The sequence below is a fragment of the Taudactylus pleione genome, unplaced genomic scaffold (genome assembly GCF_031769625.1).
Source record: "Taudactylus pleione unplaced genomic scaffold, aTauple2 ptg000674l, whole genome shotgun sequence".
Taxonomy (NCBI): Eukaryota; Metazoa; Chordata; class Amphibia; order Anura; family Myobatrachidae; genus Taudactylus; species Taudactylus pleione.
The window spans coordinates 36234-55185 of record NW_028285076.1 but is presented as its reverse complement, the minus strand read 5'-3'; the positions used below and the strand labels follow the sequence as shown (position 1 = coordinate 55185).

The 18952-nt window shown below is 42.3% G+C and overlaps 1 protein-coding gene across 3 annotated transcripts in view; it reads left to right on the top strand.

Annotated features, from left to right (window-relative positions):
* The window catches only part of LOC148478152 (syntaxin-7-like), a 111209-nt gene that overhangs the window by 59734 nt on the left and 32523 nt on the right, over nt 1–18952 (top strand). For all 3 annotated transcript variants that reach the window (XM_088455856.1, XM_088455855.1, XM_088455857.1), the window contains exons 2-4: nt 6057–6196; nt 9292–9361; nt 15075–15165. In XM_088455856.1, the coding sequence (XP_088311982.1) occupies nt 6118–6196; nt 9292–9361; nt 15075–15165 (240 nt within the window). In that variant the 5' untranslated portion in view covers nt 6057–6117. The remainder of the gene's footprint in view (nt 1–6056; nt 6197–9291; nt 9362–15074; nt 15166–18952) is intronic.

The window sequence follows — 18952 nt, the reverse complement described above, 5'->3', positions numbered from 1 at the left end:
CAGGGGGAAAAAAATGAGTAGGGTTTCCCTGTATATAGCACAACCAGCACTGGGCTCAGCCGAGCAAATCCTGGTTTAGTAAATACAGGGGACAAAAAGAGTAAGGTTCCCCTGTATTTACCAGAACTGGACCCTTTCTAGTGGGGGGGTAATGCCACAGCTAGGGGAGCTTTTTCACCGGGTCCCTCAGCCAAAGCATTGCTCCTGACCGCTAGTCAGCCCAGGCCGGGGATCCCTGGGGAGCTGGGGACCCCCCCAGGCCTGGGCTATCCCCGGCACCCCTGGTCGGTGGGTGTGGGATGATTCTGTACTGCAAACAGTTGAAATATTGTCTTTTGCAGGTAAACTACAGAACTCAGCAAGCCTCCCCGCATGCTGGTATTTGGAGAACCACAAGTACCAGCATGTGGGGCATTAAGGACCCGCTAGTACCTGTAGTACACCTGTAAAAGAATAGTAAACTAAACACACTACACCGATTTTGTTTTGAAAAATAATTTATTTGGCTGCACCTCCACCTGGGGGGCGGCGCCGCTCCAGGACTTCCATCATCTTCACCTGGCGGGCTTCAACGTACCAGGGCTACTGGTATCTTCACCTGGGAAATGGTAGCTGCCACTTTCCCAGGGCTTAGCGTGTCCTCTTCACCTAGTGGGCGGCTCTTTTTCATGGCCGCAGCCCACTAGTATTCCAGGTGTCTTCTTTCTTCAGGAGCACTTGCACACTCCCTCCGGCCGACGGACTGCCATGCCGCTGCCTCGCACTGGCTTATATAAGCCAGCCGATGGGGCAGGGCGATGACGTCGTAACAGGTAGGGGATGCCTACCTGTTACGAAGAGGACGTGATCCATGCATATGAGAAGGTGAACATTGATTTTTTTTTTTACAGGTACCCTATGGATTCTACTTGGACAAGTGGATGTGATGGTCTTCAGGGATACATAGGTGAGTATGTTAGAGAGTATGTGTGTTTTAATAAAATTTTACTTTCAACGGTGTGTGTGTGTGTTTTGTTTGTCTTAATATTTCTTTTGTTGTGGAACTACAGGTATCGGCAGGCCCGTAATTCCCCGCATGCTGGTACTTGTGGTTCTCCAAGTACCAGCATGCGTGGGAGGCTTGTTGGGACCTGTAGTTCCACATCAAAAGACAATATTTTTACTACTATCAATTGCACCACACTACACTATCAACCCGGCACCCATGCATAGGGTTCCCCTGTAAATTCTATAAACAGCACCAAGCTTTTTCACGGCAGGGAGGTTAATGCCACAGCCTGGGGAAGCCTTTTACCGGGTCCTCCAGCCAAAGTATTACCCCTGACCGCTAGTCAGCCTAGGCCTGGGGTGCCCTGGAGAGGGGGACCCCTCTATTGGGGTGCCTTAAACACCATGCCCCCCCTCAGGAATTCTCTACGGGAGAGCTCCTGTTGTATTTTTCAATTCAGCCGTAATGTATATAGAGATAGATAGATCTATCTATCTATCTATGTATCTATGTGTGTGTATAGATAGATATATATATAGATATTAGTATGATCCACTTACAGTTTTCTGAAGGCCTCCGCCCCCTTAAAAAAAAATGCTCTCAGAAAGAAGGAAATATTAGCTTACCTGCCATCTTTATGTTAAGTTTTTTGGTGTCAAGCAGTCTTGTCTTTGTTCACCCACATTATTTTTGATCTTCCACCACCAACTTTGGGTTGGAGGCAAAGGCACAGTTGGGAATGCCAATGGGGTCACAGTAAGAGATGGGGGAAGAGGTCAGAGGCACACTTGGGTAGAGGGAGTTAGAGACACACTTTTGGTAGGAGGGGGTTAGAGCCACACCTGGTTAGGGGGCAGAGGTACACCTGGCTAGACTGGGGTCAGAGGCACTTCTGGTGTCAGTGGAAATGGACGGTTTTTGAGCAGAATACATTGATACTGTTGCTGTGAAGCAAGTTTGTTTCACCAGTTTAGCTACAGTATCTTGTTTATCATTTTCCAGTGTTCTGATACTGCGTGCATGCAATCTCACTACTTCTGAGTGTGTTCCCCAATTTTTCATACTCTACCTCACTGCAGTGTTCTCCCCACTCTTTATTTGTCAGGCGGTCTGCCTGGCAAAAATCAACTCCCACCCGGCACTGTGGCATGGCCAAAAGTCCCACTGCACTGGCTTTTCATATAGAAATGTCAGCACAGTGTGACTTTTGACCTCCTTACCGTGTTAGGTTGAAGAACAGGAAAGATCCCTCTCCTTTTAGGAAGGACGCAGTTGCCAGTGGGAACAGATGCACCCTCCTATGTCCACTCTCTGTGTCTTAGTGGCCACATGTTTGTTACTGAGGAGGCCTTTTGTGTGGCCGGAAAGTGAGGGCAGTATCTGGGTGCTGTTAAAAGAAAAAAATAAGTCTGAAAAAGCAAGTGTGCAGCATCTGGACCACTCTTCAAAAATGTATTGGTGTCTAAAATGCTAGAGTAAAGCATATGGTGCACTCTTAAAAATGTATTGGCTTCCAAAAAGCAAGTGTGCAGTATCTGGGCCACTTTAAACAATTATATCTGTGCTCAACCAGCTATTACCCAGAATAAGTAAGAATTTAAATGAAAAAAAAAGTATTCCAAATATGGAAGTTCTGCAATCTTAAACTCTGAAAACAGTAAACTGGAATGGACAGTTGCATCAACATTGTTTGAACCAGTGTCCTTTCAAAAATCTAGATTCAAAACAAATAATGCTTAAATTTTCAACAGCTGAGCTCAATGAATCTTCCAAATTTAGCAGAACTAGCTGCTACTGGAGTGACCATACCTGTAAGCACAGCTGAATGTAAAAAGAGGATTTTTTTTTTACTCTTTAACAAATTAAAACCTTTTTAGGGAATCGCATGAAGCAGAGCACACTGATACCACTTTAAGATATAAATTCCCGGCTCGGACCTGGGACACCGAGCATGGGTTGTAGCTGGGCTAGCTTTTTCACACTCAGGGAGATGACCCGGGTTATTCCTGGGTCGTCACCCTTCACACCGGACCCAGGTTTTGAAGAGACACAGGTCTTCCGGCATTCAGTGGGTGCTTGGAGATGATCTAATCTCCAAGCGCCGTTGTCCCCAGCCAATCAATGTGTTTTAGCCGTGACCTGGGCCATCAAGACCTGGGTCGCACTTTTCACACATGAGCTGGGTCATCGACCGAGGTTCCAAGTCCCGAGAAACACTTTGCTAGCGAGCAGGGTCACGGACCAGGGATTGTACAAAAAACAGAATTTTAGGCTTAAAGCTGAAAGGGGAATAAATAATCTAATACTGATTTCACAACACTGACCAGATCCTACAGACTCTGATTATGAAAAAGTCGCAAACAATTTGATCTCCAAGAGAAGAATTAATAAATAAAATATTAATCTTGAGTTTGAATTAAGGTCAGGATTTCCACTTTTAATTTTTGCGAAGGCCCTCACCCAGCTACTCCTTGATGCCATCTGGCTGGGAAAATGTCTGTGGAGAACACAATCACCTGAATATCTTATTTCTGCCTGTAACACCAACGCATTTCTGCTCTCCAGGAGCCTTTCTTTTTTCTTGAGAAAGACTCCTGGAGATCAGAAACGCGTTGGTGTTACAGGCAGACCTAGGATATCCAGGTGATTGTTGTGGAAGGATTTATCCTCACTCTGGTGAACACAGGTGCATCAGTATACTAACTCGGGGAGTTACTGGTGGAATTTTTATGCTTACTTGGGAGTGTGACATCTGCACCCCAGAGCATCTGGTACGAGACTGTGTTTATTATTTGGATACTTTGTTTTAATTATAATCATTTAACCTTGAATAAACAATATTTCACTATATACCCTTTTTTTTATTTCATTTAATTTTTATGTGTCATTATATATAGAGGAATACTGAGACTATGGGCCTGATGCAAGCGGTCGCTCAGAAACTGGGCGGCCACTTGCATCCTGACCGCCCGCCTGTGTTGCGGTCGTTAGGCTGTGGGTTAACACCCACAGCTCTAACGACCGCTCGGGTGATGGTCGCGATGGTCAGAGACCATCGCGACCATCGGGGCTTACGACGAGACCCTAGGGTAGGGTCTCACTTGTCGTAAGCCCCGGAGAGCTTCTGGCTCTGTCAGAGCCGGAAGCTCTCCCCTGACATCACTAGTGATGTCAGTGGGGCCTCCCCCAAACGGTAGGCGTTCCCATGGGAACGCCTCCGTTTGGGCTGCCACCCCCCCGGCCCGCCTTCCAAACGGGGCGAGCTGTCAATCAACATCGACAGCTCGCACCCTTTGGAAAGAGACCCGCTACGACCAGCGATGTCGGTTGTAGCGGGTCTCACGCATGCGCACGCCGGCGCCGTCGTGCGCATGCTCTGTGGGGGGCCATCGACCCGGTCCGAGCGCATCGGCGCTAACGACCGGGTCTGAATGACCCCCTATATCCAGCTGGGATTGTTGTTCCTGAATATAACTATTGGAAACAAAGGACAGGAATGTTAAGGAACTGATTTTCGTGAATTACTACAATACCTCAGAGAGCGCAGAGGACCGCAAGTACTGTGTTTATAAGATTTAGGTTCAGACTCCACTGGGGGGGGGGGGTGTTGGGTTTGGCTATTTACCTGCCCCTGTCGGGGTCCTGAACATCAGGTTGCCGCTATCGGTGTTCTGACCGCCAGCATCCTGACTGCTGGTCATTCATATGTATTCCGGATTATCCACTAGTTGCATATTTCAATATAAAATTTAAATTACTCTCAATTTGGGCCTAAACGTTCTGCTGCCATTGCCTGATATGGCAGATGAAATGACTGCCTTCTCATGTTCCCTTTATATATGTCTACTCTATAGAGGGAAACATGGCTACTTTGCTCAGTATTATTGCTATTGACACGAAAGAAGCAACTAACTTGTTTTATTTTCCAATATCATTCTGTGTTGGAAGTTGCCTTATGCTGGATACACACTAGACAATTTCTCGTATGATATGCCGAATTGGACCTACATATCGTCCAGATCGTGTAGTGTGTATGCACTATGCGTGCACCCGCTCTTCGACATGGAGGTAGCTTTGTCGGTGGTGAATGCGCGACCCAGCTGCCGACGCCAGGAAGGTGAATGGTGCAGGTGAACGATATATCGGACATGTGCTCACCAGATTGTGAGGGTGTACTGCCCGCCCTGATATATAATGCTGTTCTGCCAGTGGGCATCGCATTCGCCTAGTGTGTACCCAGCCTTAGAAGTCATACACACATGCATTAAACTGAAGTTCTGAAATGCGCATCAACAAAGCTTTGGGAATGCCATCTGAATATGGACATAATGTAAGCAAACGACCTTAAACAATTCATGCTTTCTGACTGCAGCGGAGCTTTATGAAGCTCTAATAAATGTGCCTCAGAGCTCTTTTGAAACGAGATCAATCCTGTTGGTCTGTATACATTCGTGACTTGCCCCACAATAGTGCCACCAATGTGTTTTCGCTGTTCAAAATAAAAATGGAATCTTTGATAGACTGGTTTGTTGCAGCGTAATTCAGACAACAGAAAAATATACATTTGTCTGCTCATTATGTCGCAAAATGCAGAACTAAGAATGATGCAATATTGTCCTCACTGGTATATTAAGAGTTGGCAGACCTCTTAAGCTGGGTACACACCTAAACAACGGGGCGATGTAACAATACATTGTGTCGCACACTACACAATCCACCATACGTCGGTGTAATGCTGTATGTAATGACACTGCATCGACCATGGAATCGTCCCATTGGATGTACAACACAATTAATGGAACGATTCAATGAATGACGGTCGTGAATGATGGATTGGGCATGCAATCAATATGATGTGTACGATATATTGCTCAGATTCCCATTGGAGCAATATATAGGACGAACGATCATATAGTGTGTACCCAGCTTAACCCTTGTTCTGGAAGAAGCATGTTTGTACTACAGTATTAATAGTAAAAATCACAAATTACCTTCTTAGCTCCTGGCCTTATCTTACAACAGACTTGAACTTGCATTTATTTACATCAGTTCCTCTTTTTTATCCCAGGTGTTCATACATTGTCCTGGTCGCTTTTCCCTGAGAACAGAATTGCAAATACACAGCAGCCATGGCTTTTACAACCACACGGGACCCAGCACAGCTTGCACAGAACATATCTGCCAACATCCAGAGGATAACACAGAACTGTATGTCATAACCTCATTACTGCATATTTATCTTGGTTTAACTAATTTAATTGTTATTATGCTAATTATCACTCAATATTTTCCACAAACATGGCCATTTCTGGCATTGCCCCATTTCCGGTTTCCCAATAATAAATATAATTGAATCACATATAAAAATAAAATAGAAATATATAACAATACACTTCCGTCTATATTATTAGAAATATTCAACTATAGTTCACAGATCAAAATAAAGTGATCTATATGTGAAAATTTTGCACTCTATAGATCACTTTATTTTGATCTGTGAACTATAATTGAATATTCCTAATAATATACACGGAAGTGTATTGTTATATATTTGTTATTTTTATTATTATTGGGAATGCTATATAATTTTCTGCCATTTCACAACTTTGTTCTAATAAATGAGCGCAGTCCTATTTCTGTTTATTCGCCATCTGTCTTGTTCTGGGTGAACACACACCTGGTAATTGGGGATCTGCAGCTGATTTGATAATTAAGACTTTTTTTTTTTTTTTCCTTGAATTTGTTTGTATAGTCAAATAACTATAAGGACTTTTGAAAGCTAGATTAGGGCCAAAGTCATCTGTTTCTATTGCCCCCTTTCCGCAAAGATACGCCCATTTTGGCCAAATGCAAACCATTGGGGAAAAGATTATCAGTGATGTTGTCAGGAGAGCTCTGGAAGGAGAAAAATGGATTTTAGAGAATAAAAATAATGCTGCCTGTAGACATGGTCCCCATTGTAAAAACTACATGAAAACTTGTAGCATAAATGTACTTCTGCATTCATCCCATCATATTAACTTTAAACAAAAATTTAAAAAAAATATATAGTTTTATGCAACCTATTCAATTGTATACTTCACTGTGAGTGACAAGAAGTTAGGGCAACTACTGTAAGGACAAACACTGCACAGGTTACAAACCTACACAGGGCATCTATCTGCAGGTTTTTACATTATTTGATGCTCAAAATCAGATATGAAGAATTTACAGGAATTAAAGATCAAGACTTCAACATGAATGAAAATGGACATCTCAGGCATACAAGTCCTGTGATCATTTATGAGTTAGAAGGGAATACCGGAATAATTTGGGAACTGTAATTGTGTAGATAAGTACAGGCCACCAGAGTGCCAATATATTTCCAAGTTCAGGGTTTGTTTTCATTGTTTTCAATCTGTTTTAAATTCGGCAATTAATAGTAATCCTGCATTGAAAAGTGCAAGAATCTGTCATGTTTAATTGTGTACCTTGCAGAGTTTGTCTTAACTTCTCTTCACTTAAACATTTGTTGAACTTACCAGTGAATAAAAACAGGGGCTGCTAACGAAGGGGGTCATCATGGGGCCCCCACATACAAGGTCGGTCTACCGAGAGCAGGTACCCAGTGGCACTTGTTCCCCGACTGTTCACAGGGCTGCAGTGCCGCTGCTTCTGGATACATAATGAATACAGAGCAGCTCCCAAGAGTCCCTTAAGTGTTATGTCACCTCCGCGATGTTTAAGGTACTCTGATGCATCCAAAAGCAGTGAGGCAGCCCTGTCTGGATGCCGGGAAATCACCCGGAGCCCGCCACAAAAGGTAAGTACTCGGGGGCTCTGTGTGGCATACTGTGGGGCATAATAATACTGGAGCATGCACTGTAGGGCATAATATTTAATACTGGGGTGCACGGGGGCATCATATTAATACTGGGGGCAAAACAATAAAACTAGGGGCATTATGTGACATAGTGTAGTGGGGGGAATAATGGGGCATTGTGTGGTATACTAATACTGGTGGCATTGTGTGATTTAATGCAGGCACTGTGTGGTATACTGGGGATCACTGTGACTGGGCGCGTTGTGGTGTGGTATAATGTTTATAATGGGAGCACTGTGGCATACTGGGGATCACTATGTGACTGGGCGCATTGTGTGGTATAATGTTTATAATAGGGGCACTGTGTGGCAAAATGTAATTTTATTGGTAGGAACCCCCACCCCACCACATACACACACATATACACACACACACACACATACACATACGTACACATACATTAGTTGCCCACAAACCTTAACCCAGCCTTGGATAAAACTGGCAAAAATGTTGCATATAACTGTATATAGGTCTTTACATTTTTAAACTTTAAACTGGTAAAGTACAAAGGAGTATTTCTTCCCTTTTTTCAATCACAAACAACAAATGTACCTCACACAGCAGTCTGTACCCAAAAGACAGTCAGACAAATATCAAAACATAGCATGTCATTAATATTTCCTGAGATATCAGTGGTTATTAGACTTCATACATACAGTAGGATTGCTTTTAACTAGGGTGGTGCAACCTCCACACTGGAATTTGGGCTTCTGCACTGGCTCAGAGCGAAACAAAAATAATAAGTACCAACTTAAAATTTGGTGTACAGTTGTCTTGTAATAGACCATAATGTTTAATCATTAACCTATGTAGAGGGACATAATTTTGTTGCTCAGTTGAGCTTACAACTGCCACAAGAGGATAGTTTGGCCCTGAGATATGAAGTGCTGCCCTCAGCAAATCTCAGTGTCATTGTTGTGCAGTCAGATGATTCAGTATAACCATGTAGTCCCTCTTCCTCTCATTAATTTGACAACTATGCATTACTGTATGGTTTGGTATTGGGTTACATTTTGTTGATCTGTGAAAGTGCATTATTGGGAGGACCTATGGGCAGGCATATGTGTATATTATTTTCCAATCTTTCTAATTAAAGTTTCTGTATTTCAGCTATGCTGCATGTTATGTTTGCTAGCATGATCCCAGTTATCACATTATTACATGTTTCCATGATCCCAGTTATCACATTATTACATGTTTCCATGATCCCAGTTATCACATTATTACATGTTTCCATGATCTCAGTTATCACATTACATGTTTCCATGATCCCAGTTATCACATTATTACATGTTTCCATGATCCCAGTTATCACATTATTACATGTTTCCATGATCCCAGTTATCACATTATTACATGTTTCCGTGATTACAGTTAATGTTTTGATGCATTATGAAGCGCACCTGCGCTTACTGCCAATAACTTTCTCTGTCCCATGCAGCTTCTGAAATACAGAGGATAGTAAATCAGCTTGGAACTGTACAAGACACTGCAGAGCTACAGAATCAGCTGTGAGTAATGTACTAACCAGCATAGCAGTCCTGACATTGGGCATGAAATAGAGGACACTCAGACAAGTTGGCAGTCTTTGTTACACAAATGAACATATTGCATAATCTATCGTCTCAAGGAGAAAAGAAAAATCACTCAATATGCAACTGTTCAACCAATTAAACTGTGTTAAGGAACTACCCTAAATCTTGCAAAGTAATTTTACTTCAGATCTGCACATAGTTTCATCGTTTTGAGGTGGCAGCAAACCGGGTTTACATATTATTATCCTCCTTTAGTTATATGGGCCACAACGGGTCTGCAGTACCTTACGAAGTTCATAAACAGAAACATTATGAACGCAACTATAAAAAATTGACTTACAGTACAAAACATTGTAGAACATGGACAAGGTTTATAAACATTGCTGTAGCAGCAGTCATAAGACCCAAATAAGCACGAGGACAGCCGATACCAAAGGTATGGTGCTGCTGTTGGCAGTAGGGAGGAAATTATGGTGTAAGTGAGGGAAGAGGGCCTTGCTCCAGAGAGTTTACAGTCTAAAAGAGAGTGGTAGACAGACAGGGGTGACAGAGGGGGAGATACAGTGAGCATGGAGCAGTGGGTTAGGATGAGAGCTGGTGCTTTGATAAAGAAGTGAGTGTAATGTTTTGTAGAGACGGAGAGGGAAAGGGCTAGAGTACAGTGGTAGGGCACAGCACGGGAAAATCTTGGGAGTGGGAGGTAGTAATAAGTTTGGAGGAGAGGTGGCATTCATTTGTGGAGCAAGGTCGGCGGACAGGAGTATAAATAGAGATGAGGTCAGAGATGTAAATAGGAGAGAATGGGGGCAGGGCTTTGTAAGTGAATGTGAAGAATTTAAAGGGGAAAGAGAGCCAGTGTAGGGCATATAGGAGACGGGAGGCAGGCGTAGTTCGTTTGTAGAGTAAGATTAGACAGGCAGCAGCATCGAGGACATATTGGAGGGGAGAGAGGTGGAAGTCAGGGAGGTGAGTTGTGACCACCGAAGCAACAGTCTAGAGCAGAAGTTGGAAGACATTGTATAGTGATAAGGGCATAGTGCCAGTAACCTCAATGTCACACTTGGTGATGGTAGCCTTGGGAGGAATAGGTGGAGAAGGAGTGAGGGATAAGGTAAAAGAAATAAAGATGATGGTCCGAGAGAGGGAATGGGTAATTTTTAAAATCCAGAGATATTGCAAAAAATAGTGAAGACCAGATCAAGTGAGTGTCCACTCACATTGGAGGGTGAGAAGGTCCATTGAGAGAGATTAAATGATGATGTAAGGGGGTAAGAAATTTAGAGGCAGAGTGGTCAGTGGGTACATCAATAGGGATATTGAAGTCACCTAAGATGAGGATGGATAAGTCTGAAGAGAGGAGGTGAGGGAGCCAGGAAGACAAGTTGTTAAGGAATTTGGAGATAGGGCAGATTGGAACAGATTGGAAAAGGTAAATAGCATGAACCTCAAATGTAGAGAATGAAAGGGAAGGTTTTGAAGTTATGAATTGATGGGTGCAGCTGGAGGATAGAAGGACTCCTCCACCACTACCATGCTGACACCCAGGGTAGGGGAGGTGTGAGAGAATGTGAGACCTCAAAAGAAGAGTGCAGCGGGAGAAGTTGTGTCTGATGGCGAAATCCAGGGTTCAAGGATGGCTAGGATAGGAGATTCAGGGACTTGAAGATGAAAAGATCACGGATGGGGGCCAATTTATTACAGACAGATCTGGCATTCCAGAGGGCACAGGTGAGAGGGAAAGAGTTAAGGGGAGACACGTGAATGAGAATATTAGGGCTGCTGTAGCATGGAGCTGAGATTGATTTGGAACAGGGAGATGAAGAGAGCGTTGGGATGGTGCAGGTGGTGGGCAAGTATGGAGTTTAGTGTGATGCGGAGAGGTGACTGGGAGAGATGGGAGGGTGGAGGAGGGGAGGTGGAGGAAACTACGGGGGAGGATAGAGTTGGGAACAGGTGGTAGAAGAAAGAATTATCTAGCTGCTGAGTGAGGGGATGTAGTTGAAAAATGCTGCTAAAAATAACAGTGCTGGTAAATATATAAAAACAACTACAATAGTGTATTATTAAGATAAATAACCGGGAGATGTTATGGATGCAGGAATAAAATACTAAACTACTCAGTATTAAAATTGTATGCATGTGAAGCAATGTTAAAAAGCAATGGCAATGTAGGAAGGAATTTCAAAGATAAAAAGGGAAAATTACATTGGCACAAGAATTATATATTCAGAGATGCATAAAAAAAACTAACAATCAATAGCAGCTAGCCAAGTGGTAACTCCTCCCAATGTCCAAACAGGGAGTTCAGTTAGAAGTGTCCAGGATATGAACAAATCAGGTGTTTGAGGTGAAGGGTATCCAAGCATGCAGCAGTTTAGCAAAAATATGCCCTCAGTAACAGAGATGTCTTGGTAGAATGTTCACCTTCTATTTTCCTCCTATTTTAATTTTGGTATACTGTAACTCTTAAGTTGTGGTATAAAAGTCTAATAACAGTTTGAAGAAAAACACTTTTGCAGCCTGTAAATCTGTACTGAAATTGCATAGAAGTGACACCAGGGAAGAATAAGGACATTGAATGCAGAATAGGGGAAATGAAGAGGTTTACAAAAACCGACTACCACATCTGAAAATAAAGCTACACTTCAGATTGTTAACTTATCTACAGCTAAATAGCATTTTTTTTCTAGTATGCAGTCTTAGTACTTATCAGTACTCTGTACAAAGACTAAAATCGGAGTGAACCCTTATTCACTGATACCTTTGGTTTCAAAGTATGGTACAGATGTGACACAGCAAACACATATAGTTTAGTTTAACGATTTAACATTAGGGATGATGAAGAAAAAAGTTCCTGACTCACTAAATAGTTCCACCTGTCAAACAAACATTGCAAAGTGACCACAGCAAAGCTATTAGACTACCTGTTTTGTCCAGGCAAATAGAGTGAATAAAGCTCAGAGATCACCGGCTAAAACTCATTAGTACACAAAGTACAGGACCCGTGAGACATTATCTTTAGCTGTATAAAACAAATTAAGGTATTGCTCTCTTAATTATTATTATTATTATTATTATTATCATTTATTTAATTAGATCTTGGCATGGCAGAAAGAGCAATCAAGACACTTACAATATAATATTAGTAAAATAATAACCAACAGGTTAAGCATAAATATAAAAATACATGGACACCTCCTGCAACATTCGCTGTTTGGTAACCCCCTTTTTTTACCTTCATCGGCACCTTTAACCCACCTAGCAGCTGCATGGCTGTCCTCATCTGTACCTGGACTAAGCAGCCAACACGCTTGCTGCAGATGGTCTATTAACTTCTTCAGTAAGCTCCTAATACATCTGGAGTCCAGACCTTCAGCATTACACCACAAAAGATTGCTGCTTCTGTGACATACAGTACATCAGGTCCTTACCTTAAGGCAGTGGTTCCCAAACTTTTTTGAATCACTGCGCCCTAGAGTATCACCAATGTTATCATGGCACCCCTAAGCCAAAAGTTTGTTATTGAGAAATTCAGAAAAAAATGTAGTGCAGTAGTACAGTGAAGTAAATTGTTCTTACCTGTCATCCTTAGGTTCAGTTATGTGATGGGGACAGGTTTGTGCTTCTGTTTGTTCACATATTTACATTACATTGACCATAAATAATTTGATTTGGTGCTGGACAACCAACCTAAATATACCCCAGAAAGTGTCTTGAGGCACCCTAGGGTGCCACGGCGCACAGTTTGGGAACCACTGCCTTAGGGGTTTACAGACAACGCTGGACTTTCTGCTGGTAATTCATATTCACTATTAAGGTTGAACCATACAATTGTTCACATGCAGCTATTACTTGCCATTACAACAGAGCCGCTATTGACCATATATATATTTTTATATACTTATTAATATCAGTTTGATCTTCTATATTTAAACAATATTTGTGCCTTCACATGTATTTTTATAATTATATTTATTCCTAAATGGTTGGGTATTATTTTATTAATATTCCATTGCTAATGAATAAATGTTTAATATTGTTTCAAGTGTCTTGATTTGTTCTTTTTACCATGTCAAGACCTGAATCAGAGCACAGTACCTTCATTTGTTTTATATGTCTTCTTTCCTTGGTGAACAGTTCAGGATGCATCCACTAGGCAAATTAGGGTACTGCAGCTATTGGTATTTGATATACACTACATTGACAAAAGTATTTGGCCACTCCTGTTAATTATTGAATTGAGGTGTTTCAATCTGACCCGTTGCCACAGGTGTATAAAATCAAGCACCTAGCCATGCAGTCTCCCTTTGCAAACATTTGTGATACAAAATGGGTTGATATGAAGAACTCAGTGACTTCAAGCGTGGTACTGTGATAGGATGCCACCTTTACAATAGGACAGTTTGTGAATTTCATCCCTGCTGGATATTCCACGGTCAACAGCGTTTAGAAACAACAGCAACTCAGCCACAAAACGCAAGACAACGTAAAATCACAGAGCTGGTTCAACAACTGCTGATTCCATAGCTGAAGAGTTCCAAACTTTAACTGGCATTAATGTAAGCACAAAAACTGTGCGGCGGGAGCTTCAAGGAATGGGTTTCCATGGCCGAGCAGCTGCATAGAAGCATCACATCACCAAGTCCAATGCCAAGTGGCAGATGGAGTGGTGTAAAGCACACCGGCACTGGACTGTGGAGCAGTGGAAACTTTATTCTGTGGAGTGACGAATCACACTTCTCTGTTTGGCAGTTAGATGGGCGAGTCTGGGTTTGCCAGATGCCGTGGGATGATTATCTGCCTGACTGCATTGTGCCAACTGTAGTGATAATGGTATGGGGCTGATTTCATGGTTTAGGCCCCTGCCCCTGTGAAGGGCAATCTTAATGCTTCAGCATACCAAGACCTTTTGGACAATGCTATGCTTCCAACTTTGTGGCAACAGTTTGGGATAGGCCCTTTTCTATTCCAACATTACTGTACCCCAGTACACAAAGCAAGGATGAGTTGGGTGTGGAAGAACTTGACTGTCCCGCACAGACCCCTGACCTCAACCCTATTGAGCACCTTTGGGATGAACTGGAACGGAGATTGCCAGCCAGGCCTTCTCGTCCAACATCAGTGCCTGACCTCATAAATACTCTACAGAATGAATGGGCACAAATTCCCACAGAAACACTCCCAATATCTTGTGGAAAGCCTTCCAAGAAGAATGGAAGCTGTTATAGCTGTAAAAGGGGAACCAACTCCATATTAAAGTATATGTATTTGAGTGCAATGTCATTACAGTGCCTGTTGGTGTCATGGTCAGGCGTCCGAATACTTTTGTCCTCATAGTGTATCTATCAGCGCCTGAATCTTGAGAAGGTTCTATTTATTTTTTTTATCCAAAAAGCAAATACAGTAATAAGTAAAATACTATTTCATGTGTTATTCAAATGGAGTGTGATCCAAATGTTGCTCTCTACTGACCAACATTACTAGAATATATCATGGTACGTCAAGCGAAAAAATGTGTAGCACTCGATTACAAAATCCAAATTGCCATAACAAAAATTAATTGTAGGTGCCTACCTTTGTACAAATGTCCTCCCGGCTTTACTATTATGTTGTTTTTAGTTTTATATATTGCAAAGACCTCTTTGAGGCAATACATGTGTAATAAATGCTGATTTTTTTGTTGTTGTAGACAACTGAAGATACAGTACGTAAACAAACTTGCAAAAGACACAGACAAATGCCTAAAGGAGTTTTCATCACTCCCTGCAGACAGTGAGCAGGTAAATAAAATGTGTAACGTGCCTAATTGTGTTAAAGTAAATTTGCACCAGCTGCTTTCCACTATTCACCTTTTTATATGGCAATATATTTCTGGAGGAACTCCTGATACCACAAATAGACCTACAGATGTGTCCTCGTCAGTGCCAGATTAAGGTCCACATGGCTCTGGAGCTGAAATATATGAAGGGCCTACTGTGTGCTGCCGCAGGGGTGTAAGAAGTGATTGTGGGGTGCAAGACAGTTATGCTCAGGCTGAAGCCTGCAGCCAGCAGGGCACACATCACCCCATCAGCAGCAGCCAGCATGGCACACATCACCCCATCAGCAGCAGCCAGCATGGCACACATCACCCCATCAGCAGCAGCCAGCAGGGCACACATCACCCCATCAGCAGCAGCCAGCATGGCACACATCACCCCATCAGCAGCAGCCAGCATGGCACACATCACCCCATCAGCAGCAGCCAGCACTTAAAGACTCACCAACAACTCAATCAGGAGCAAGATAAGTCAACTGACTGTGCTGCCTTCACAGAGCAGACAGAGCATGGGTTTAGCTATTTCTGCACACCGAGTCCGGACCAACGCTGATGGGGCGGCATCTTTATAACGTCTGGTGAGTAGGAGGAGCTGCACTGGCCACTGAAGTCACTATGCAGAGCGACGCGGTACAGGGAGGGTCAGAGAAGCTTACCACTGCGCCATCATGTGTGCTCAGAGTTTCAATGGCAGGATGCTGGGCAGGGAGGTTAACGGCCTGCCATGGTAAAGTGGGCAGGGCCTCGAGCTACCGCAGCCTGCTGGCACATGCTGTTGCAGGGAAAAAAAATCCTATCTAAAGCAGTACAGCAGTGGCGGTCTGTGGGCCTATTGTAATGTGGGAATGTGGGGCCTGGTGCTGCAGCTCCATCCACCCCATGGTTAAACCGGCCCTGGTCCTCGTACATCTAGCCTCAATACGCCGCGCATGGCGACTTGCCTGTCATGTGCGAGCAGCCAGGTCCTGTGCTACTTTGCTAGGGCCAGGCGTCTTTTTTTGCCGACAAAGGGCCGGATTCAATTAGATGCGAAAAGTGCCGTTTGGAGAAAAGTTTTTGCCGATTTGGACTTTCCGCCTGTTTTCAAAGTATCTCCATATTCAAATCCAGGATAATTTCGCCTAAGCGGAAACTCAGTGCATTGTAATAGGTGTAAAAGTACATCCAATGAATAGCAGGTGAAAAACAGTGCAAAACCGTTATTTTGTGGTGCAAACGTGGGGAAACGACTCTATTGGACAGCCCCCCAAAGGACAAATCAGTAAAAAAAAAAATTACCTCAGAACACCCCAAACAAGACATGTAATTTTTGGGGCGAAAAAGTTAAAAAGTTGGTGGACAACTATAAAAACTAGCAAAATAGACTTCTTGGGCTGCTGTAAGGAGGGGCCAAGTGTTTTGGGGATTACAGGTGCATGTATGAGGGTGGTTTTTCAAGTTTTTTTAAAAGATCACTTTAGAGATGCAAAAATATGCTAGCACCCATTTTTAAGTACCCCGAATTTGACAGGACTATTTATTTTCACCCCAAAATACTGTTTTCTACCTTTTTTCAGCACTTTTACAAATAAGCAGATATAAAGCTTTTAACACAAAGTGGTTATTAACACAAAGTACCTTTATTAGGGCTAATAGTACACATCTGTACTGATTTCCAGTGTCCGTGCATCTTATTTTGGGGTACAGACTGATTCCCCCAAACTATTCAGTACTTTCCGCCTGTTCTGCATTCGCCGCTTTCCATTTTCGCCTTTTTTGGAATTGAATTAGGCGAAAAGCAGGGACGCACATGGAAGGATTTCGCCTTTGAACCAGGCGAATGAGGCGGAAAGTCGGACAGGCAAAACTTTTCTGTCTTTTCGCCCCTAATTGATAACGGGCCAAAGTCGCAATGCGATGTGACTAGGACGCTCCAGCAGCCTCTGTTTGAATAATTTGATATGCAGCACTTCTATATCTGTGTGCCCCTGATTCTGTATACAACCCACAAGGGGACTTGGAATGAAAAAATGTAATCATCTGGCATAATGGCTTTATCAGCACAGTATCATAGGTCTGCAGTTGTACCAGCGCTAAAATGACAGGACTATAGAAATCAAATGTAAAATTTCTGTAAAGAAATGTATCGATAATCTGAGGCCAAGAGCACAGTTGGGGTTTGAGGCACTACAAGACCTCAGAGAACAGAGAAAAAGTAATTTAAAGATGTATGTAGCACTGATCTACAATTACTACCACATAATTGAAGAATCCTCACTTTAAATATAAATTTCCGATGTTTGGTGCGAGATCCGCCCCACTCTTTGATAGTATATGTTGCTGTCACTTGATGGTGGGAAATCCAGAATCACCTTTGACTGAATAGAAACGGGAGGCAATCTTTTGGGCTCAGGAGAATTAGAGAACCACAATGTGCCAATAACTAGAGTCCTTAAACATCTAGGACCAAATGTAATAAGGTGAGAGTTTAGAAAATGTGAGAGTTTAGTAGTAAACTGTCACATTGGTTGAGTTTTTACCTTCAAAATGGGAAAACATCTGGATGAGAGTTTAAATCGTGAGAGTTTTTTTGAGTGTAAAAACATGAGCGTTTGCAGTATCTATTACATTGGCCCAGTTTGAAAAGTGTGAGAATTTACTGCTCAACTCTCACATTTTATTTGGTCCCTAGTGTTCTTTTTAAAGCAAGATCTCTGCTCCAACGTAGTGTGGTTTAATCAAAGTTATGTACTTGTTAAACTAAAGATAATGAGCATTTAAGGATAAAATAATACACCAGTTATACAGTATGTTTTACAGATCGCTGCCATCTTCCTCAGATTATGGAAACCTACTTATCACTTGGTTGTTTATGCTCTGTAGCTTATGTGGGTGTTATTGTCGCTAATGTAGCAATGTGTATTATCCATGTCCTTGTCCTGCATTGTATTGGTTGTACGGTAAGACACTGGTCAACTTTTTGTTTATGTACATTATAAGGCGCTGCGGAACACTTGTGGAGCCATGTAAATAAATGATAATAATAATGTGAATGAGATTGTGTCAGCCTGAACATGAAGGCAGTCAGGGTAGAATAAGATTTTAGGTTCTGGTCCGTTTGGGGATGCCTGTAGTCTGCTCATTCGATCCCAGATCAGTTCTCTCTATGACGCTTCTGCATTCATTCTTTTGTATAACAAATTTGAATAAACCACACTACGTTGATGCAGACCTCTTTATGTGAAAAGAACACTAGATGTTTAAGGACTCTTGTTATTGGGACGTTATGTTTATCTACTTCACCTGCAACCAAAAGATCTCCTCCTGTTCCTAAAATATCAATTAAAATAGATTTTAATGCACAGATGTATGCATGTCACACACAGAATATAGGCATGGTGCATATGATTTTAATCAACAGAAGTTGCTTGTGTGTCCTATTCGCATCACTTTGCGAATAAGACGCATTTGAAGGGAAAAAGTCGCACAAAAAACCGCTCGGCACTACTGAGTCTCACTGAGCTCCCGCGTTATGTTTAACGTGACTTGTAGCGCACGGAGGTAAGATGTATGTGGAAATATCTGTAATACTGTTATAAATGATGATCAGATCAAATGCTCTATTGTTCAGATTAATCCTTTTAAGGCTATTCAATAAATGAAACAGTTTGTAGAGATTCATAATATATCATATACCATATAAAATAACAATATGGAGGTATGTACTTCCCTTATAGCGATAAGTTTCTTTTTCTGACACGTCATTTGGA